Below are 22,942 nucleotides of genomic sequence, written 5' to 3'. Positions count from 1 at the left end.
TTAAAATATTTTATTGATGAGTTTGAGTTTTAATTTCCTTGACAAGATTTACAAGACCCTTCATAATCTGGCCCAAACTATCTTTACAATATTATTTTCTACCTTTCCCTTATTATTCTTTCCAGGTCCTGGAGGAAAACTAGACTACTTGCAATTTTTGCTCTTTTTGTGTTTACTTGTGTCTATTTTTTTCCATTATTTAGATTTCTCGCCTTCCCCTCTCATCTTTTCCCTGTGATGATTTCCTTTTTAACTTTGCCCAGTTTTTAGCATCTTTTTTTGGACTTACCCGGATGTCTGCTCTCACTTTGTGTCTTCCATTAACATGGCACCATCTGTTAAAGTGCTTTAAATTGTTTGCTTTCTCTAATTACAAAAGTAATACCTGCTCATTGTAAGTAATTCACAAGACAAAAATAAAAGTAAAAGCTCTTCTCCTCATTCTCCTTGATCCCACTCCTCAGTTCACAATAAAAAATAAACTGGTTCTTATCCTTTCAGAATCCCTTTGTCTCTTTTTCTGTATATGTGTGTGTGTAGCCAAAGATTTAAACTGCACATATAGTTTTTGTTTTCTTTTATCATATGATATCTGCATTTCAACATCTCTGTCTCTTCATGGGTGTATAGTGCATATAGCATTGCAGCTTGCCTTTTTCTCTGTGCTGTGTATGAAGGATATGGCAATATATGCAGATCACCCAGTTCTGCTAGTTTAATTGCTACATAATATTATGTGGTAACTTCTTCCATTGTGTGTATGAACCATAATTTATTTAACCATCCTTTGCTAGAAGGCATTTAGCATTGTTTTTCAGTGTTTTGTTATTTCAAGCGGTGAGGCAGGGAATGTGTGTATATACCCTAGCACTCTTTTGCAAGTATTTCTGTAGGATAAATTCTTAATGGTGGAATTGCTGATCAAAGAATATGTACCTTTAAAATTTTGATAGATAGCATTTAAAATTTCATTAGATACTGTCAATTAACCATCTGTGTCCCATTTCCCCAGCCCATTATCAATACTAGATATTATCAATCATTTACATTTTTACCAATTGACTTCCTTGATTTAATAAATATGTATTACTAGAAGATAGTGAAATCTTTACGTGGTTCTCTCCAGCTCTAGGACTGAAAGTTCCTCAGTATCCGTTTCTCTTTGTGGTTTCCGCGTCTAGCACCATGTTTAATGTAGATTAAATATTCTATAAATGGTTTGCAGTGAATGAAGTATAAGACCTGACTCTTGTCTTCAAAGAACTTCAAGTCTGGTGTTATATAAACTAGTCAAGGCTTTAACAATGAGGAAGAAAAACAGCATAGTATCTAAAATGGATGTTCGGTTATGTGTTGTAGGAAAACTCATCTGTTGGGTAGCTTCCCTAAATTACTTCTCATGAGACATCGTGCTACTCACTTTCTTTTCACTGAGTTCTGTACTGCAAGGTGAATTATTTTCTATTCACTTAAAAGTTCAAATCTATATCAGCCATAATGGAAACGTATTATTCTGTCTTCTTTTGAGACAAGTTGCTTAGTTTAGTTCAAGTAGTAATGTATTTTGTCTTATGCCCAATTTCAGTTTTACCTTGAATTCTAATTTTTTTTTCCTCCCATTTCAGGTGAGACCATGAATTATGGCATTTCTTAAATGAAGCATTGAGGACTGACGTGAGAGTCATAACATATAGAAAATAAATGCGTTTAAAGTTATGTCTATTAATTTGACTGTAGATATATATATTTACCTCCTTAGTAATGCAAGAAGTCTTTATGGGAAGCAAAGGAGCAAGCAACTGCATTTGTTGTGCTCACCTGAACATTACAGAAGCATAAGCCACATCAGTCTGCAAAGAGCCTTTCACACAAGCAAAGTAAGATGTAAATGGACCAAAAGTGAAGCACACTCTTGCAGTAAGCACTGTTACTCTCCTAGCGACCATGGTGTACATACTGGAATTTTGAAACTTAGCACCTCTGCTCCCAGGGGACTTACAAAAGTGAGCATTCGTATGTCCCGTATTAAAAGTACTTTGAACTCTGTTTCAAAGGCTCTTTTTGGTAAGCAGAATGAAATGATCTCATGTTTAGCTCAATTTAAGCCAAGTTCTCGAATATTAAGAAAAGTATCAGATAGTGTCTGGTTAAAACAGAAAAACGTTCGACAAGCCATTAAATCTTTGAAAAGATATAGTGACAAATCAGAAGAAAAGAGTTCGTTTCCAGAAAAGAAAAGTCACATTATAGATAAAGATAAAGATATAGATAAACAAAGCCTTTTTCATTACTCAACTAGTATAACCACAAAATTTGGAGAGTCATTCTACTTCTTATCAAATCATATTAATTCATACTTCAAACGTGAGGAGAAAATGTCTCAAAAAAAGGAAAATAAACATTTCCAGGACAACTCAGAACTTGAAGACGAGAAATCCAGTTCTCCAGATTCTGGTGTCCTGACTGATGAGAAGCAAGACTCAGAATCTTCTTTACATACTGTGGACAAGCCCTCAAGTCCCAGTGGGACACCTGAGGTTCTTCCAGTTTCTGCTAAACAGAGTATTGCTAACTTTCTTTCTCGTCCCACTGAAGGTGTACAAGCTTTAGTAGGTGGTTATATTGGTGGACTCGTCCCCAAGTTAAAGTACAATTCCAAGAGTCAGTCAGAAGAACAGGAAGAGGCTGGGAAAGCTGAGCAGGCTGTCAGCAAAGACAAAAATGCAGAGGAGAAAAAGCGTTTGTCTCTTCAGCGGGAAAAGGCAAGTTATTCAGTGTGGTTTTAAGGTTTAATTTTCGTCAGATTTATAAGTTTCATTTCCTAATGGGACCTAAGAAGCTTTAATCATTTGTTAGTATTACTAGAGCAATTTCATATTCTAATACATACATTTTTATATGCCGTTGTAGATTATTGCAAGAGTGAGTATTGATAACAGAACCCGGGCATTAGTTCAGGCATTGAGAAGAACAACTGACCCAAAGCTCTGCATTAATAGGGTTGAAGAACTGACCTTTCATCTTCTAGAATTTCCAGAAGGAAAAGGAGTAGCTGTCAAGGTAATTCTGATTTATTTAATCTGGTTTTGTCTTGGAATAAAAATAATAATGAACCTTCTAAAATGGAGAAGACAATGCCTTTCATTTTTTTATGTAAATATTTTTATCATACATGTAATCTGTTATATAGTCAGTAATTGCCCCGTTTATTCTATGATATACATTATGTTAAATGCTCCCTTTTATTCTATGATATAAATTATGCTATTAGTACTAGTATCTATGCTTTGAGATTAAACATTTTAAAATAGAAGCTAAATCTCAGTATATCAGTTGAATTGCCTTGTAGCTGCCAAGTTTTTCTTAAATTCAATGTAGATATTTATACTATGGTATTACTCTTTGAAGACAGGACATGTAATTCATAAGCAAAACTATTGCTAATTTTTATTTCATGATCTTTTGTATTTGAAAGGAAAAATTTTAATGACCTTATCGATAATTGAATTGGTGATCATATTAATAAAACAATTAGGTTTGTTTTGCCTCTGTTTTTTCATATTTAAAATAGGGAAGATATTTTAGAGCCATTTAAAGAGACTACTTTGACAGAAATACCATAAAATATGATCGATGTGGTTGTGTCTCTTTACATCTGTACTACAAGTATTTGTAATATTTAATGAATAATTTGAAAATATCATATAATGAATATAGATGATGTTAGCATTTGATTAGAGAGCTTTTAGTGCTTATTTTAAACTTGCCATTCAGAAAATTGTACATTAACTTAGTTCACGTTTATTCCACTTTTGACAACCATCTTGCTGAAAAATTACCTGTCTTTAGATAATGTACCCTTCTGTAGTTTTATGTTGTGTAATTCATTCATTATAATAGTTAAACTTTATAATTTCATGTTCATAAAATTTTGGATTATATTTCATATATGTGTGATTTCTTACCTAAAAGATAAATTTTCCAAATATAGATATGCTTTTAAGTCCATTTAACATTTCAATGATATACTGAAAGCAGAGACCTAAAATAGAATTGCATACTTTAACGAACGTTTTAAAAATGTTTTATTGAATTATAATACATATGCAGTTTTAGGTATAAAGTTCAATGAATTTTCACAAATTGAACACATGCATGTAACCAGCACCCAGATCAAGAACAGAATTTCCCAGCACTTCAGAAGCTTCCCTTGTGCTGTCTTTGAGTCTGAGTCTCCCAAAAAAGGAAACACAGGCTAGTTTTACCTGTTTTTGTATGTTATATAAATTATGATGATTGGCTTCTTCCACTCAACACTCAATGAGGAGGAATCATTCACATTGTTGTGGGTAGTTGTAGATCATTCTTTCTTAGTGCTTTTGTGTTCCATGGTATGAATTTATCACTGTTTATTGATTGTACTATTGATGGATTTCTGGGTAGTTTTCAGTTTTAGTCTATTATGAATAGTCTTGCTAATACAAACATTGAGGACTTTCTTATTTTGCATAACTGATCCCACAAACCTAAGGACTCTGCAATACCAAGGAGAATTGTGATATAGGAATGTATATTTAGATCAGTTATGAAGGAAAATCTAGATAGCCTGAAGAAAGTTCTCAGCCTTCCACTAAATAATAAGCCTCTCAAAAACAATGAACTTGATAATTGCTTATGATATGTTAGCATGTACGCTCTTATGTGAACTTTCCCAACTAAATTTTTCATTATTGGCAAGAATTGAGCTTTTTAAAAATGTTAACAGTTGTTTGTTATAAAACATCTACATGAGTTTTACTTTTTTCTGTGAGTACCATTTTTATGGTGGCCACGCCTAGGGAGTTGTCTTTGATATCTAGTGCCCTAAAAGAATCTGGTCTCTTTCGTTTATGTGTATTTTGTGTGCTGATTTGTGGCAGCTGCATCTAGGAAATTGCCTTTGATGATTGTTTTCATTGTTGGTTGTGAAGATAGTCTCCTTTTACTATTTTTTTAAATAAAAAAGTAACTTTTTATTATTTAAAAAAAAAGAGCAGCATGTGGACATTGTAGAAAATTAGAAAAAAAGAAAAGCGAAAATAAAAATGACATATTTCTACTACCTTGAGATTGCCATTGTAATGTATTAGTGTCTATTTGTGTTAGTCAGATTAAGCTCAGTTAAGCTTTCATAACAAACAATACCAAAATCTCAGTGGTTTAACAGAGAAGTTTGTCACTCATGCAAAGTCGCCTGTGGGTTTGGGTGACTTTCCAGGACGGTGAACCTTCTTGTGGTGGCTGCTTTGATCTTGTTCCCTAAATCTCAGTGTGAGGCCCTCTCCATAATCGCTGTAGCAGGGTGAGAGAATGTTTCAACAGAAAGTGTCACAGGTTTCTTCTCCTCACGACTTACTTGTCCTGCCCAGTTACGTTGGCCTGAGAAATACTTTGTGTGCTTAGAAGGGGAAGCAAACTGGATATTGGTGAACATTAGTAATGTCTTCCAGGGTATTCCTCCAGAAATTGTCTGATATATATATATCTATATATGATATATATAGATATATATATATGTCTCCCCCAAAAGAAAGTCATTCTGTATGTACTGTTTTGTAACCTGTTTTTTGTAAATTTTTATCTCATCCTATACCCATTTTGAAAATGTTCTCTATATAACTGATTGGATCCAATTGAGGGTCCAGTCTAGACCGTACATTTCACCTGGTTATTTTCTCTAAGTCATTTATAGTGTGGCCTAGTCCTTTCTTACCCACATCTTCAAAGCTGACTAATTGAAGAGACCAGACTGGCTATCTTGTAGAGTGGCTTGCTTTCTGGATTTATCTGGCTTCCTCCTCATTGGTGTTATTTGATGTATTCCTCTTTCCTTTTTTATTTCCTGAACACTGGAATTTAAATGTAAAGGCCTGTTTGTGTTAAACATTTTCTTTTTAGAGCATTGTAGATGATGTCATGTGCCTCATATTGCATCGTATCAGAAGATATATAATTGGCTGAATCAACCATTAGTAATGCTAAGGTTGACCACTAGATTAGGGAAATGACAGTCTGATCTTGTTGTTGGACAGTTAGTCTAGAACCATTATCCCATCAACTGTCAGCCTGTTTCCAGAGCTAATCTTTTCATTAAGGTTCTGGAATGATAAATTTCTCATTGATGTTCTTCTGTAAGCGTAGAGCTTTCCTTCACCAACTAAAGCTATTCGGTTACTCTCAAAGACCAATTTGACAGGAAAAGCAAGAGAAATGCTTAATTTCTTTCTACATAGCCATCGGTTTTCAAAGTAAAGTGTTGCTTTAAAAGCTACCTCAATGGTGACATGAATTTTTGGCATCCTTTTTTTTTTTTTGCTATCATTATGAACTCATAGTTTTTCATAAATTGCATTTCTGTAATCTTTTTTTCACCTCTCTTTTTTCTAAATGGTGAAATTTGTCTCAACTTTGACTTGTAGGGGCCCCTCTGAGCTGATTCATGTGTCTTTTAACTTTTTATAAAGATATCATATACAGAAAAGCATACATATCATAAGTATACAGCTCCATGAATTTTCAGAAGTTGAACACATCTGTATAACCAGCACCCAGTATAAGAAATAGAATGTTACTAGCACTCCAAAAGCACCTTTATGCCCCCTGCTAGTCACTGTCTCCAAAAGAATTGACGAGTTCCCCTGATTTCTGGCAGTGTAGATTAGTTGTGCCCCTTTTTGCGTGTTATATAAATGGAATGATGCTTTTCTCAATTCTTTGTTTCTCCCCCAAATCAGCCAGTGCCTCAAGGGAGGAAAAGCTATAGTTTATGAGCCCACTTCCTAGCAATTATCTCCTCTCCAGATTCTTTTTTTTTTTTTTGAGGAAGATTAGCCCTGAACTAACTGCTGCCAAACCTCCTCTCTTTACTGAGGAGGACTGGCCCTGAGCTAACATCCGTGCCCACCTTCCTCTACTTTATATGTGGGATGCCTCCCACAGCCTGGCTTGCCAACTGGTGCCATGTCTGTACCTGGGATCCGAACCGGCTAACCCCGGGCCACGGAGAAGCGAGACATGCACACTTAACTGCTGCACCACCGGGCCAGCCCCACCCTCTCCAGATTCTTAGCCCCCTCATATCCTGAGTGTGTCAGCAGCTCTAATGCTTTTATTTATTTTATTTTATTTTATTTTTTAAAGATTGGCACCTGAGCTAACAACTGTTGCCAATCTTTTTTTTTTTTTTCTGCTTTATCTCCCCAAATCCTCCCTGGTAAACATAGTTGAATATCTTAGTTGCAGGTCCTTCTAGTTGTGGCATGTGGGACACCACCTCAACGTGGCCTGACGAGCGGTGCCATGTCTACCCCCAGGATCTGAACCAGCAAAACCCTGGGCCGCTGCAGCAGAGTGCACGAACTTAACCACTTGGCCACGGAGCCGGCTCTGCTCTGATGCTTTTAAACAGATGGCATTTCTTATGTATTTTTTCAAACTTTTCCAATTGTTCTTGGAAAGAGACTATTCTATCCTAACCAGAAATGAAAATTTATGTTTCTGTCTCCACCTTTGTCCAGGTTCCTCTAGTGGGCTTGGAGCTTAACACTAGCCAGGGAACAAAAAAAGGAAAAAGAATTTAGAACAATAGTATTTGAGATTTGACTTATCATAAAAAAGAAGCAAAATGAATGATACATTGGGAACTTATTTGATTTACTGAAGGTTACACAGCACAAGTATAGCTGCCACTCAACTATTCCCTTAAACCTGGGGTACTGACCAGATAAGATGCTTCTGTGCACGGAACCTGGAGAATCTTCAGTAAACTCGACATAGAACCCTAGGGTTTAAGTTCTTGCCTCTGATTAACAGTGTGAAGTTGAATGCTTAGTATCTTGAAGTCCTAGGTTTGTCTAAACTAGTTCTTCAGTTGTAATGGTCAGCTTTTGCCTTCTACCTTAGTTTTACTTATTAATTAACATTTGTCCGTATTTTGCTGTGAGCTATCCTTGTACCCCATCTGCAGTGTACACAGATGGTTTATTCTTTTTCTTTTAATAACAAGTTTAATTTCCAGTAATTACTGTGAAGCAGTTTCATTTTCTTTAGGATTTGGACAAAATTTTATATAAAATTTATAATGTTAACCTTTTGTTATATCAATTAATACTTTGTAAATTTGTGCAAAGCAAATTATATTTTCTCTAATTGTTAAGTATTGTACCTTTCAAAGAAAATACTTGGATAGAGGTTAATTTTTGACCTGGATATTAGGACAAATATATATTCTAAATATTGACCAAGATGTCAAAAACTAATCTATTATTTAAGATTACTGAGAAAGTAGTAAACACTTCAACTTTGATTATGCGTGATGATCTTCGTGTGTTAAAAATAATCATATGTTTTCAATCTTGATTTGACAGAAGCAACAAAATATCTTTTCTCTCACTTTAGGAAAAAATTATTCCGTGTTTATTACGATTGCGACAAATTAAGGATGAAACTCTTCAGGCTGCAGTCAGAGAAATTTTGGCTTTAATCGGCTATGTAGATCCAGTGAAAGGAAGAGGAATCCGAATTCTCGCAATTGATGGTGGAGGAACAAGGTAAGGCAAAAAAATGATTTTTTAAGACTATGGATCCAGTTCAGCCTTAGGAATTTTTTAAACTGATTTCGTGGAATTATATCATTATAAAATCAAATTTTTTTAGTTATTTTTTTCTGAGGAAGATTCACCCTGAGCTCACATCTGTTGCCAATCTTCTTCTTTTTGTATGTGAGCCGCCACCTCAGCATGGCCGCTGACAGATGATGTTATAGGGAAACGAACCTGGGCTGCTGAAGTGGAGCACGCCATACTTAACCACTGGACCACTGGGGCTGGGCCTAAAATCAGATTTTTTAAATAAAACATAAAATAGTTTTTCTTAATTTATTACTTTATCAGTCTAAATGCTTCCTTAACATATACTTGAATTTCCTCTTATTTCAATTTGTCCTAATATTTATATTTTAGTTTGGTCTTTTCAGATATTTTTTGTAGTTGAGGACAGTTTATCATGATCTGAAAATCTTGGCAATGTTTTATGTTAGCTTTTTTAAATTATATTTTTCTTACCCATATGTATCAGTCAACTAGTCACTTAATAAAGTGACAGTTGTAAAAGGAGTCCATATCAATAACTTGCTGAGTCCCTATATCTTCTCTTGCAGGTGCCAATTCTGGTGCCACGCAGGAAATATTTAGTGCATTCTTAGCTCACCGTCAAGCTCCATTCTTGCTACTGGCAATCCATCCATGCTTCTTATCCTGTCGTAGTTTGTCTAGTTCCTTACTACTTGTTGGGTAGATTTCTTCAGCTTGGTTTATGAACCATTCTCCCCATACTTTCTAGCTTGGGTTCGGGTTGCCTGCCATCTCTGCTCTTACCTCTTAGATTCATAGTACATGCTCTGCCTCTTGTTCTTAGCTTTAATTTACCTCTCTGATTTCACTCTCTGGAATACCTGCCTTGCCAATCGCTCTTCTGTATGTTCAAGTACCACCTCTGTCTTTTTGTTAAATTCTGCAGTCCTGTGTGTCAGCCAGGTCTTTTAAATTTTGACACCAGTTTGAAGGAAGGAGTGAGTGATGAGAGAAGGTGGCTATTTAATAATCTGGCAGAGGACAATAAAATACTAACCAGCTGGTGGCAGTGGGAAGCAGGAGGAAGGAAATATATGCAAGAAAATTTTGAAAAAAGGAGGAGGACTGGATATGGTAGAAATAGGTCAAGATCACTCTTAAGCGTAAACTGTGTGGATGACTGGGACAGAATTGCAGGACGGGGGAGGAGGTGACTGGTATTGAGAAAGACACTTCTGTTTTGGACGTATTGAGTGTAAGGTTTCACACAGCCATGTAGAAGTGCTCGGTCGACAGAAGAAGATAGAATTGGTTGAGGAGAGAAGAGTCTTAGAAGATCTTTTGGATGTTTCTGAGGGAAGTGAAATAATCCAAGAAGGTGAATGTCATTCATGTGATAGATAAAGTGGCAGTGAATTCGAGAGAATCATTCTGGTTCATAGCATTGGTTCCAAGTGATGAGAAGCAGGTAAAATGGCAGTTAATGAGTAAGGAATTTCACTGAGAAGCAGAAAGAAGCCAGTCCTCTCTGCCATTAAGTTCAGAGGAGTTGGGAGGGATGGTTCGTTCCTTGAATCCACTAACAAGTTTTGACTGAATGCCTACTATGTTCTAAACACTGATTTAGATCTTGGGGTAACTCTAAACAAAACAGACAAAATCCAAGCGTTTGTGGTGGCTGCATTCTAGAGGAGGAAGAGACGACAAATAGGAAAACAAAAATATGTTAATGAGTAGGAATGGGTGCTATGAAGAAAAGTAAAGCAAAGTAAAGGGATGGAGAGGAACAGTGCTGTTTTAAAGAGTTATCGTGACTATGACTTTCTGATGGAGTTACATTTGAGTAGAGATCTGAAAGAACCTTAAAAGGCATTCAAATATCTATTTCAAGTGAGGGAGGCATGCTGAAAAGAGGTTTGTGACCATAAGTGTTTGGTTTTATAGGATACGGGTTCTGTTAGTCATACAGGGAGGAAGTCGGAGTGCAGATACTTGGGGAGACCTGGAGGTGGGTAGGGTGCAGGTGGGTTTAGATCAGTGATTCTCCACTGGAGGCACTTTTGCCCCCAGAGAACATTTGTCAGTGTCTGCAGACATTTTTGCTGGTCACGACTTGGGGACTCCCACTTGCATCCACTGAGAAGAGGACAGTTGCTGCTAAATATCCTGTAAGGCATTGGATAGCCCCCTACAACAAGGAATTATCTGGCCCCAAATGTCAGTGGTGCTGCTGTTGAGAAACCTTGGTTTAGGGGAATATGAGAAAGCAGCCAGAATGGGAAATTTATGTGGAAAGGAGTAAGAGATGAGGGCTTGTGAGACAAAGAACCCATAGCTTTTATTTCTTTTGTATGAGAGAGCCTAGTACAGTGTTAGGTGTATAGAATCAACCTGGCAAGTATATTTATTTTTAAATTTATCCTGAATTAATTTATAAATATAGCATTTTTAAATAGTTTTCTTCTTGATTGTACAAGTAAAACTTGGGAGGGGAAAAAAAGAAAAATATAAAGAAAAAAACAAAAATTAGAGCTCACAATTCCAAGATTACTTTTAATATTTTGATTTCTTTCTTCGAATTTTTTTTCTGTGTGAATATATGTGCATGTTTTATTTCCCTTTTATTGGATAATAGAGGTTACGTTGTTAAATATATTTTATCTGGCATTTTCTCTAATTCTTCATGTCTCACATTGAATTCATAATGTATCTCTCTTATAAGCCATCGTGTCTCTTCAAATCCACATTACTTCTTGCAATTAAAAAAAACTCAACATCTTTGGTTTTCTACTTTAATCTTATGGTATTTTCTAGTGATTTCCTGTTAGCAGCATGAAAGCACAATTTGACACTCTAAATTTTATTTTGTGGTGCCTGACTGCTGCTGTGTTCCAGGACTTCTCTGCCCCACACCTTGTATTGTGATTAGAACATTTCATTGTTTCTATATATTCTCCCAATGTTAAGAGTTGTCCATGTGTTACACATACACTGAATTGGCCTACACCTCCTAGACTATTTCATCTTTCACATTCATTATGAAGCCGTTTGCTGCCTTGGCAAGGATCCAGAAATGACCAAAGTCAGCAGCATAAATTAATACATCCTTACATGCTTAGTACATTGTACTAAGGTCATTGAGTTTTAAAAAATGAATAAATAAAATAAACGTTAAAAATATGACTAGTGAAATATGTAAAACAAAATGTATAGAAGCTTAGGGGACCAACTACATCGGTAAGAGAAGAAACCAATATATGGCATTCCAAAACTGGTGAGCAGAGGTTTTAAGTATCTTCCACAGTTGAGGTGTTTAAGAACATATCTTAGGGGGCTGGCCCCGTGGCCGAGTGGTTAAACTCACGCACTGCGCTGCAGGTGGCCCAGTGTTTCGTTGGTTCGAATCCTGGGCGCAGACATGGCACTGCTCATCAAACCACGCTGAGGCAGCGTCCCACATGCCACAACTAGAAGGACCCACAAGAAAGAATATACAACTATGTACCAGGGGGCTTTGGGGAGAAAAAGGAAAAAAATAAAATCTTTAAAAAAAGAACATATCTTATATTGGTGTATCCTTGTAGATCCTTGTAGTCTTTTTATTTATTTATTTTTTTTGCTGAGGAAGATTCACCCTGAGCTAATATCTGTGCCAGCGTTCATCTATTTTGTATGTGGGTCACTGCCACAGGGCGGCTGATGAGTGGTTTAATGGTCTGCCCCCAGGATCTGAGCCTGTGAACCTGGGCTGGCAAAGCAGAGCACGCCAAACTTAACCACTGCACCATGAGGCTGGCCCCTCTGTAGTCTTATTTAAAGAAATACTAGTATACGTTTAAAAATGTGCTGCCATAACACAGGTTTATACCATTATTTAGATATTGGATTTTTGGAAGTGATCCCCAAAACTTAGGCAGTTTTTACTGATGCTAATTTATATTATTTATTTTCGTGTTAGCATATAAGCTAGAAGAGCAGTTTGCAGGATTGTCTCATTCAGTAACTTAACTTTGCTTGAAGCGGGAATCCTCATTTTGCCCTCTGTCTTTTCTACAGGGGTGTGGTTGCTCTTCAGACACTACGAAAATTAGTTGAACTTACTCAGAAGCCAGTCCATCAGCTCTTTGATTACATTTGTGGTGTAAGCACAGGTAATTGTCATTACATGTACGTGCTGCATCCCAGCGGTGCATTAAGAAAAAGAACATAGCGCTTGTGTTTAAGAGCATGGTCATTCTCTGAAATGGTGGTATTGGTTTCATGTTTTGATGAAGCATAATCCGTTGGTTTGCTTAATGAATTTTAAAAATGTTTGTTGGAAATAAGTTAACATTCAGAAATAGTTTTTAATGTGCTTTTCTAATATGTTTTAAATAGACCACAGTGACAAGTACAAATTATGAATTATTGCTTTGTGGTGTAGTCACCTTAAGGAAAGTGATGAAAGGAAAGGAAGGTGGGTGGTCAAATTGGACCAATAGATTATTAAAGATGGGTAAGATTTTACTTTTTTGTAAGAGGTGTCCCTCTGTGAGGAAATTGCTTCTTACATCAATTTTTATCTGGTTATTTGAAGCCAGGATTTAAATTGATAAATGTGAGAATCTTTGTTTTTAAAGGCTACTTTTTAATATTGCTAGTTGATGTACATTTAAAATTATAGTTTCATGTTTATCTGGAAGTTGGCAACTTAGAATACAGTAGTTACTGAATAATTTCTTAGTTTTCGTTGACTCACCTCAGATGAATTTTTGTTTTGTTTCTGTTTGGTTTGTTTTTCTGTTTCCTCACATCAGCTCTCTCACCCGTCTACCCTCCCCCCCCCAACCCCCTGCCCCAGGCCTCCCCTCCACAGAATGCACATTAAGCCGCTCAGGATACCTTAGCTATTGCTTACTTCCCAGGCAGCACTCCAGGACCATTAGCATTGTGCATCCTTGCTGTATGTTTTACCACCGTTTGACCTGATATTTCTCACTTTATGTTAGTTTATCTTTGTAGACTTATACTTTTATTTCTTTTTCCCATTCTTTTGACTTATAATAGTAGTTCTAAAGACCACTAGCAACAAAATCAAATGATTTCTCTACATTGTCTGTGTCAAGGATGACAGATATTCCCATAGGGCATATTAATCAATGCTTAATTGTGAAAACTAAATGAGAGCAGTTGCAAGGATGATTCAAAAGCATAAGGAAGCAGTGATTCCTTGATGTTCCACTGAACACTAATTCCTCAAAATGTTAGCAAATTTGTAGAATGCTAGGCTAAAGAAATTAAACAGATTTCTTTACAGAGGGCCTTCTGAGGGCTTTTAGTATGTTAAAATGCATTGTGACTCTCAGGATAGGAAAATAGTATGTATATCCCCAATTGATTTAACTATGGAAACTTTTCTTAAAGAGACATCTCCCAGGGCTAGTGTTCTTTGGTACTTTTTTTGCAGCTATTACCCGGACCATTTCAGTTAAATTTTGGAATGGTCCTAGCTTTGGCATCATTGTTAGTGGGTGCTCAGTAAAGAGAATTGTAAATCACAGACATTCATCTGTGGAGTAGAATATCAGTTTATGTACTATGTACATTTCTGTGTTTATCACAATATATCTTTTCCATTGTGTCTTCTAGCTTATGTTAACCTTAACTCATATTACAGTGCTTATAATTTTCCTTTTTTTCTTTTACATTTGGTGTATTATAATGTTTTGATAATGTTAGAAGTTTTGTTTGTACTTATAATTTTTATTAAATTAATAAATATATATTTAGTTTAAGGGTAATGTCTTTACCAGTTCAGTAAAATTCAGTTTTTTAATATCTACTTATCTTTATAGTAGCTCTACTTAGAGAGGAGGGACTTAGGGGCCAGCCCAGTGGTGTAGTGGTTAAGTTCGCATGCTCCACTTTGGCAGCCCAGGGTTTGTGGGCACAGACCTACACACTGCTCATCAAGCCTTGCTGTGGCAGCATCCCACATACAAAATACAGGAAGATTGGCATAGATCTTAGCTCAGTGACAATCTTCCTCACCAAAAACCAAAAAAAAAAGAAAAAGAAAGGGACTTAATCTTTTTGGCAAGTTATTTGTGTTAATTAGAAATTTTCTGCAAATTGGAAAATTGCAAAATTCTGCAAATTGCTTATGCAGAAGACATAAGCAGTCTTACCTTTTACTAGAATAAGACTAAGTATAATAAAATACATAAAATATTTAAAATACATTATGATAGTGACTTCCTGTTTTTCCTTTGTTCTCAGTCTCAGGGTAAACAGTCATGCTATATGGGTCTTTGCCCATCCCAGCCCCTCCCCATACCCCAAGCTTCCTCCTCCCCTTTTTCTCCTTAGTTCAGGGTTAGGCCAGTTGGGTGCACTAGGTGGCAGTGTGTCCTACCAATTGCAGCTAGGATATGCAGTCAGCTGTTCAGAAGACAGCCCAGAGACCTAATGTCTTTAATTATGTTTAATTTCTTTAACATCCCAGGACCCACCTGAAGGAGTAATTATTTTAATGAATTGGTAAGATGTCAAATATACTGTATTCTGTGACTAAAACTAAGGAATTTTTTAAGGTTAGAAAGCACGTTATCTATGACAATATCTTAATTATATATTTTTTGATTTAATGTAAAACAACCCATTTTTATATATTTTTTTTATTTTTATTTTATTTTTTCCTTTTTCTCCCCAAAGCCCCCTGGTACATAGTTGCATATTCTTCGTTGTGGCTTCTTCCAGTTGTGGCATGTGGGACGCTGCCTCAGCGTGGTCTGACGAGCAGTGCCATGTCCGTGCCCAGGATTCGAACCAACGAAACACTGGGCCGCCTGCAGCGGAGCGCGCGAACTTAACCACTCAGCCACGGGGCCAGCCCCCATTTTTATATATTTTTAAATCATCATCATCATGATCATTGTTAGCATTCCTTTAATCCTTACTGAGGCCTGGTAAAGCCCTGTGTATGTGTTATCCTGATATAAGAACCTTATAAATCTTGGTTGTTGTTATTCTCCTTATATTATAGATGGAGAACTTGGAGCTCTGAGGGGTTAGTAGTTTGTCCAAGTAACAGTTAGAAAGTGTCGAAGCTAGAACTTGAAGCAGGTCTGTGATTCAGGAGATGTGTTTAGTACTGTAATGTAATGCCAAGGCTGATAAAACGAAGGATTCTTTCTTTCAGGTGCTATATTAGCATTCATGTTGGGCTTGTTTCATATGCCCCTGGATGAATGTGAGGAACTTTATCGAAAATTAGGATCAGATGTGTTTTCACAAAACGTCATTGTTGGAACAGTCAAAATGAGTTGGAGCCATGCATTTTATGACAGTCAGACATGGGAAAATATTCTTAAGTAAGTTACAATTATTCTTCTTTAAAATGTTTTGATTATATAGGCAATATGTGTATATTATAATTTGAAAAACGCAGAAAAAAGGTAAAGAATAATATTAAATTATTGATCCCAATAATCAGAGATAACCACTGTTAAAATTTTGGTGAATCATATTCTAGTCAATTTTCTTGGATTCATGTGTGTGAGATTTGCATGTACAGGTGCAAAAGGGCCTTTGTAAAAATTGAGACCACATTGTATGTGGACTATGTTTGCATCCTCTTGTTTTTACTTAGCATATTAGTCTTTCTCAAGTCATTAACAGATATACTCCTAAAACATTTAGTAATTTTTAAACATTTCTTTTCCAAAATGCTACAAAGCCATTATACTCACATTCCAAAAATATAAGCGTAAAATAGAAACTTAAAATCACCCACAATCTTGGCCAGCTCCGTGGTGTAGTGGTGTAGTGGTTAAGTTTGTATGCTCTGCTTCGGTGGCCCGAGGTTTGCAGGTTCAGATCCTGGGTGCAGACCTAGCACTGCTCATCAAGCCATGCTGTGGAGGCATCCCACATGAAATAGAGGAAGACTGGCACAGGTGTTAGTTCAGTGACAATCTTCCTCAAACAAGAAAGAGAAAGATTGGCAACAGATGTTAGCTCAGGGCCAATCTTCCTCACACACATACACGCACAAAAATCACCCAGAATCTTATTATCCAGAGCTAGATCTTGCAATATATTTCCTTCTAGTTTTTTCCTCGACTATATGCATTTTATATAGCGGAAATTATATTACAGTTATAATTTTATATTCTTTCCCTTTTTTCCAACTTTATTAAATTTTCTTGACAAATTTGTAAAGACTACACTACATTCCACAGTGTGATGATACCATATTTTCTTAATCAGTTATGTTTAGGACATTTATGTTGTTCCTAATTTCTTGTGATTATGAACAATGCTGTGGTAGGAAAATTTACATTTCTGCCCACATTTTAGAATATATCAATAGGTCAGTTTAAGAAGCGTAAGTATTGGGTCATTGTTGATGTCTTTTAAATATAATCTTTATATAGGCAATAGAGAATGTCTAAAGAAAACAACTAAAATAACTTATAATTTCACTAAGAACAAAAGCACTATTAACACGGTAATGTACTTGTTTATAGAATTTCTTACAGATAAATAAGTATTTGTGCATAGGGGAGCATGAGTGTGTATTTATTCCCTTCACAAAATTGCAATGATAAGGCACATGTAGTTTTGTATCCTGCCTTTTCACTTATCATTTTATCATGAATGGGTTCCTGAGCCAGCCCTGATGGCCCAGCAGTTAAAGTTCACTGCACTCTGCTTCAGTGGCCCGGGTTCAGTTCCGAGGTGTAGACCCACACCATTTGTCCATCAGTAGCCGTGCTGTGGCAGTGGCTCACATAGAAGAACTAGAGGGACTTACACTTAGAATATACAACTGCGTACTAGGGCTTTGCGGAGAAAAAAGAAAAGAAAGGTAGCAGATGTTAGCTCAGAGGGACTCTTTCCCAGCAAAAAAGAAAAGATTTCCTATGTCGTTAAATATTTTTTGAGACATATTTTAATAGTTTTTCACTGTCTCATTTTATGGATGTACTATTTTTTATTTAATGAATTCCTTATTGATAAAGAAGGATACTTTAGATATTTTTACAGTTCAAAATAAAGGTTAGATGGACATCCTATATCTCTACTTAAATCTCGGATTATATCTTCAGGGTAAATTTCTAGAGTGAAATTTTGGGTCAGAGAGTATACATGTTTTAATAATCACCAGATATACATGTATATGTGTGTGTGTGTATATATATCTCTCTCTCTGAATTGTTCTTGAAAATGGTTATCCCAACTTACCTGCCAGCATCAGATTGTATTTCCAGTTACGAGATATTTAGGAACACCAAACATTTTAATTTTTAAAACTGTCAGTTTATTTTTAAAATGACGTTTCTAGTTTGCATCACTTTGGTTATTGATGAGTTTGAACATTTTTTATTTTTTTTATTATATTTCTTTTTTGTGTGACATTCAAGGGCATAGTATTTGCTCATTTTCCTATCAGAGTATTCTTTACTATATTTTAAATATATTATCCATTTATTATATGTTGAAAACATGCTTTTTAATTAACTATTTTTTTAATGTAAAGCAGTTTAAAATCTTCATTTAGTCAAATCTTTTCCTTTCATTTTTAACTTTGCTTTTATGTTTAGAAAGTCTTTTCTACCTTGAAATCAGGTAAATCTTTATATTATTTTCTAGTTCTCGGGTTTAATTAAGTTTATTTTTAATTCTTAAGTCATCAGAAATTTATTTTGATGTGTATTGTAAGGGGGTCAAACTTTAATTTTCTCAAATATTAATTCAAACATCCCTGTACCTTTTACAAAGTACTTTTTCCTTCTTTTTTTTAATGATTTGAAACACCACCTTTATCATATTTTAAATTATCTACATTTGAGTCTGCGTCCAAGTTTTTGTTTTTCTATATTGATTTTTTAAATTTTTGTCCAAATTCTTTGTTTAGTTATTGAGCGTTTCGTAATGTTTTTGTATTGATATATCAAGTCCTTTCTCCTAGTCACAATTCTGTTCGCCATTTTCTTTTTAATCTCTGAAGTAAATCTTAGGTTACTTTTTATCACATAAGAAAAAACCCCACTGATGTTTTGATTGAAACTACAGGAAAGATAGCAGTTCTTTCGTGTAATATTGACAGTTTTCCAGTTGAGTAATCTTCCATCCATTGATGTGTATCTTGCTTATTTTCGGGTCTTCTTTTGTGTCTGTTAGAAAAAAAGAGTTCGTATCAGTTCTCATGAAATCATAAAATCATAATACTGGTAAGATTTTTTAATGAAGCTTTGAAAATTTACAGTAAAACTAGTCTCTCTGCTATGAAATATTTTTTTCCTTTTGTTACTCATTAGACTATCTTCATGTATTTGCATGTTGCTGTTTTACTGGTGCTCCTTCAAAAGCTTCCTCATTTTTAATCAGAGCATTGATAAACTTCCTAAGTATGGTTAGTTGTTTTTTTCTTTCCCTACTTTTCTACTCAGCCTTTGCTGTAAAACAAACCACTCCAAAGTTAGAGGTTTAAAACAACGATGGTTTAGTGTCATGATTCTGTGGTTTGACTGGGCGTTTTTTCTGTTCTCGTCTAAACTCACTCACATGGCTGCTGGCAGCTGGCAGCTCAGCCGAGGTGTCTGGGACAGCTGGTCTCCTCTCCACATAGTCATTCTCGTCCTGGACTGCCTCCCATCCTGGCGGTCTCAGAGTTCCACGAGGGCAGTTCCCAGGGCATAAGTAGTTAGCAAGCCTCAGTTTGATGGCGTGTTTGCTGATGTCCCATTGACGGAAGCCGTTCAAACCCAGGCTCATTGTTTATTGAGGGCATTTTTATGTATTTTTCTGTGATAATGATTTTGTGTTATTTTAGGGACACTTTTTAATTATAGCTTCAGTACAAGCTAGGAGTGTTAAGAATTTTTTGCTATTTTGACGTCTCTTTTCAATAAGCAATTAATGTTCCTGACTTTCTCTTTGAATTTGTATTTCTAAATTTAATTCACTAAAGCATTTTAATTCTGTTTTTAAAATCAAACTTTAAACAAAAAATAAATGTGAACTTTGCTTGTGGGAAAGCAGCATGCTCCCAGGAATTCTGTCCCAATTTTACAGCAAGATTTCTATGAAAAGATAAAGTGCAAGACCCTTAGGAGAATAAAATTGCATTGATCTTCGTGCAAAAGAAACATATAGATCAGGTTGAGAAAGAAAGATCTTCTCCTCTTTAACAAGTATTTTACATTGATATTTGTAAAAGATTGTAAAGGGTAGATCACTACTTAATTTGTAAATTCTGCCTTATTTGAAATTCACTCAGATTCTGTTGAGGAATGTGAGTACTGTGTGGAAAATGTCTTTAGAAAAATTTTTTCTTATTGAGGCAGGTTGGTAAAAAAAATCGTCTTTTATATTCAATATGGGGGAAAATGCATAATTTTTAAGTATGGAAAAATCTGCACTCAAATAAAATTCCTGTCTTATTGTGGAATTGTGGAAATTGCTGCCCAAGAACAATTTCTGTAATGTTGCAGTAATTCAAATGCCAACTCAGATGATTTAAAAAGCCTTTTTGGAGGATGATATTGGCTCTGTATTGCTGAAACAAGTTTAAAGAGAAAATGTCCTGATCTGGTTGTTGGATGACTCTCTGACTAGTCTGCCTATACTTTTGCAGTCTTATCCCAACACATCTCCTTTATCCTGTCAGGAGGACCCTGAAAACAACAGATTTATTCTGCCTCTGCGCCTGTATCCTGTAAATGTCCTGGCTTTGAGTGTGGTGTCTTGCCATCTTTTGGTGTCCTTGTCAAGCTATACCTCCGTGCATCTGTCCCTGCTGCCACAGCCTGTGTTGATTCCCCGTCCACCCCAAGAACTGTAGATACTCGCAGTTTGAATCAGAAGTTAATAACTAACTACATATTGTTTCATGTGCATTAATTGGATTACAGCCATGTGCTGCATAGTGACGTTTCAGTCAACGACGGACTGTTTACATATGATGGTGGTCCTAGAAGATTACTACCGTATAGCCTAGTTGTGTATAGCCTAGGTGTGTAGTAGGCTATACCGTCTAAGTTTGTGTCACTACACTCTGTGATGTTTGCACAACGACAAAATTGCCTAATGAGGCGTTCCTCAGAACATATCCCTGTTGTTAAGCAACACATGACTGTACAAGGCTCCTAGAGGAGATTCTTAGACTTCTTTTTCGTCCCTCATAGCACTTTGACAAAGCCAAGAGCAAACAGTAATTGCGTAGTGTGTGTTCCCTGATGTTAGGAGATAAAATCATTTTGATGTAATTTAATTCTTCTCCTTTAATAAAGGGATAGAATGGGATCTTCACTAATGATTGAAACAGCAAGAAACCCCACATGTCCTAAGGTAAGTTTAGAGTCTCTTCAATATAACACCTAGTTGGAATTGAAGGTCAGGTGAAAGCACTTACTCTGAAGGCCCTTTATTCAGGGAAAAATTTCTTAGGAACCTCCTTGAATAGATAATATTGATTCCTTATATACTGGGTCATTCTATGAAGATATAGGATGTGATCATTAGGTTTTTTCTATATTCAATAGAAATATAGCAAAAGTTTAAGAACGTGAAACTCTGGGACTAAAAATAAGAAAGAATTATTTTATTATAAGAGCTAATCAAATCTAGTGATTTAAGGAAAATTGTGGCATTTCGTCCCTTAGATTTTTTAAAAGAAGTTATATGTGCCTTTTAGACATATATTAAATTAACGCACGAATGAAATCCCAGTTTTAGAAATGTTAATGTCACTAGGGTATGCCTTAATGTGGCTTCTCTGTTTATTTATTTTGTTTGAAACCCAATAATCTGAATATTGCTTGAGTTCTGTGTTCTTTAATATAACTTGATTAAGGAATAGGATTTATGTACTTAGGAATCCCATGTGGCTTATATTTATTCCTGGATGACAAGGTGTAACCATGAAGAATCAAATACAGCTTCTTCTATTGCTCTTTGATTCTTGCTTGTTCATATTTTCATTCCTTCTTTAGATGTTAATTATGTACCCAGCATGCCAGCACTGTGCTAGGCACGTCGGACACCTCAGTGAGTAAATGCAGACATGGAGCTTATAGTTCAGTAGGGCAAAGTAGGCATTAATCAGATAACCCCACACGTGAGATGTGGTTTCCCTGAAATGCGTGCTGTGGGGCACAGAAACAGTTCTCTGAAAGTATACCTGTACCAGGACATGAAGGAAGGCTACTCTAAGGAAATGAGAGTTGAGATCTCAGTGTGAAGGCTGATGAGTAGGAGGGTTCCTGGCAAAAAGATGACCTGTGCAGGAGGAGTTGTGGTGAAATGGAGGAACTGGAAGAGTTCCTGAAGACTGGGGCCTGAGCCTCTGAGGACAGTGCGTGACATGAGGCTGGAGTGGGTGACCAGGCAGGGCCTTCGAGGCCATGATAATGAGATGCACATGGCTCTTTCGGAGAACACTGTTGGATGTACTCCACACCTGTTTGTTCCCCTGTATCTTCAGGGCTTCTTATTTGTTTATTTTGAAACTGTGGGAGTTGCCAACTTTAAATAGAAGAATAGGGTGGGTGTGGAGACCATTAGCCACCTGAAAAAGTAATTCATTCATGATAAATAGGAGCAACGACCCTTGCATTTCTTAATTCAGCCTGTCTTTGGACCAATTAACAGAAAGACCCTCTGGATTTTAGTGTATGGCCAACTCTTACCTACAGTGGCTCCGAGACACAGTTGAATCTCTCACAGGAATTTGAGATATGACCTTTGCTTTATAAAATAGCAAAGCAAACAGGTCCCCGGAGGGCTTGGCACAGGACCCTAACAACTTTGGCTTCATCAATACCTTTCATCTTAAGTTTATATTGCAGATCGTTAACAAATACAGCACATTTTACATAAATTCAACTGACATCAATATCTGAGACCGAGGGTGATCAGCATTAGGTTTTTAGTAAAAAAGAAACTACCCAGCTGCCAGTTATTAACTGTGATCAGAAAACCTTGAGAGTTTGTGTAGTGTTGGCATGTCAGTTACTAAAGTCATAATGCTTTCAAAGAGCACAGAAAAAGACTACTTTGTAAATAATATTATGAAAATAGTGTATTTATTCATCTTTAAATGATTTTTATTCATTCCTACTACTGCTGTATCAATTATTATATAAAGGTCTGCAAATTTATGCCTTCTTGAATGTCCTTTTAAATAGCTTATCATACAGTCAAAAATATCTTGTATTTACCTCTGTCTTATAAGACATTTCTCAAAATTCTCAGTTCTTGTATCTATTTTGCCATAAAGAAATACCTATTTAAAAAGATCTTGTTCCCTTTGCTTAACATTATAGTTATGCTACACATTTATCCTG

At 35.9% G+C, this 22,942-nt stretch overlaps 1 protein-coding gene across 4 annotated transcripts in view; it reads left to right on the top strand.

Moving 5' to 3' along the window:
* The window catches only part of PNPLA8 (patatin like phospholipase domain containing 8), a 55,119-nt gene that overhangs the window by 5,396 nt on the left and 26,781 nt on the right, over positions 1 to 22,942 (top strand). For all 4 annotated transcript variants that reach the window (XM_070615418.1, XM_070615419.1, XM_070615416.1 and 1 more), the window contains exons 2-7: positions 1,626 to 2,762; positions 2,911 to 3,060; positions 8,437 to 8,588; positions 12,666 to 12,760; positions 15,790 to 15,961; positions 20,888 to 20,945. In XM_070615418.1, coding sequence (XP_070471519.1) covers positions 1,716 to 2,762; positions 2,911 to 3,060; positions 8,437 to 8,588; positions 12,666 to 12,760; positions 15,790 to 15,961; positions 20,888 to 20,945 — 1,674 coding nt within the window. In that variant the 5' untranslated portion in view covers positions 1,626 to 1,715. The remainder of the gene's footprint in view (positions 1 to 1,625; positions 2,763 to 2,910; positions 3,061 to 8,436; positions 8,589 to 12,665; positions 12,761 to 15,789; positions 15,962 to 20,887; positions 20,946 to 22,942) is intronic.

The sequence above is a fragment of the Equus przewalskii genome, chromosome 4 (assembly GCF_037783145.1).
Source record: "Equus przewalskii isolate Varuska chromosome 4, EquPr2, whole genome shotgun sequence".
Taxonomy (NCBI): Eukaryota; Metazoa; Chordata; class Mammalia; order Perissodactyla; family Equidae; genus Equus; species Equus przewalskii.
The sequence above is the reverse complement of the archived record's forward strand: the minus strand, read 5'-3'. Positions and strand labels throughout refer to the sequence as shown.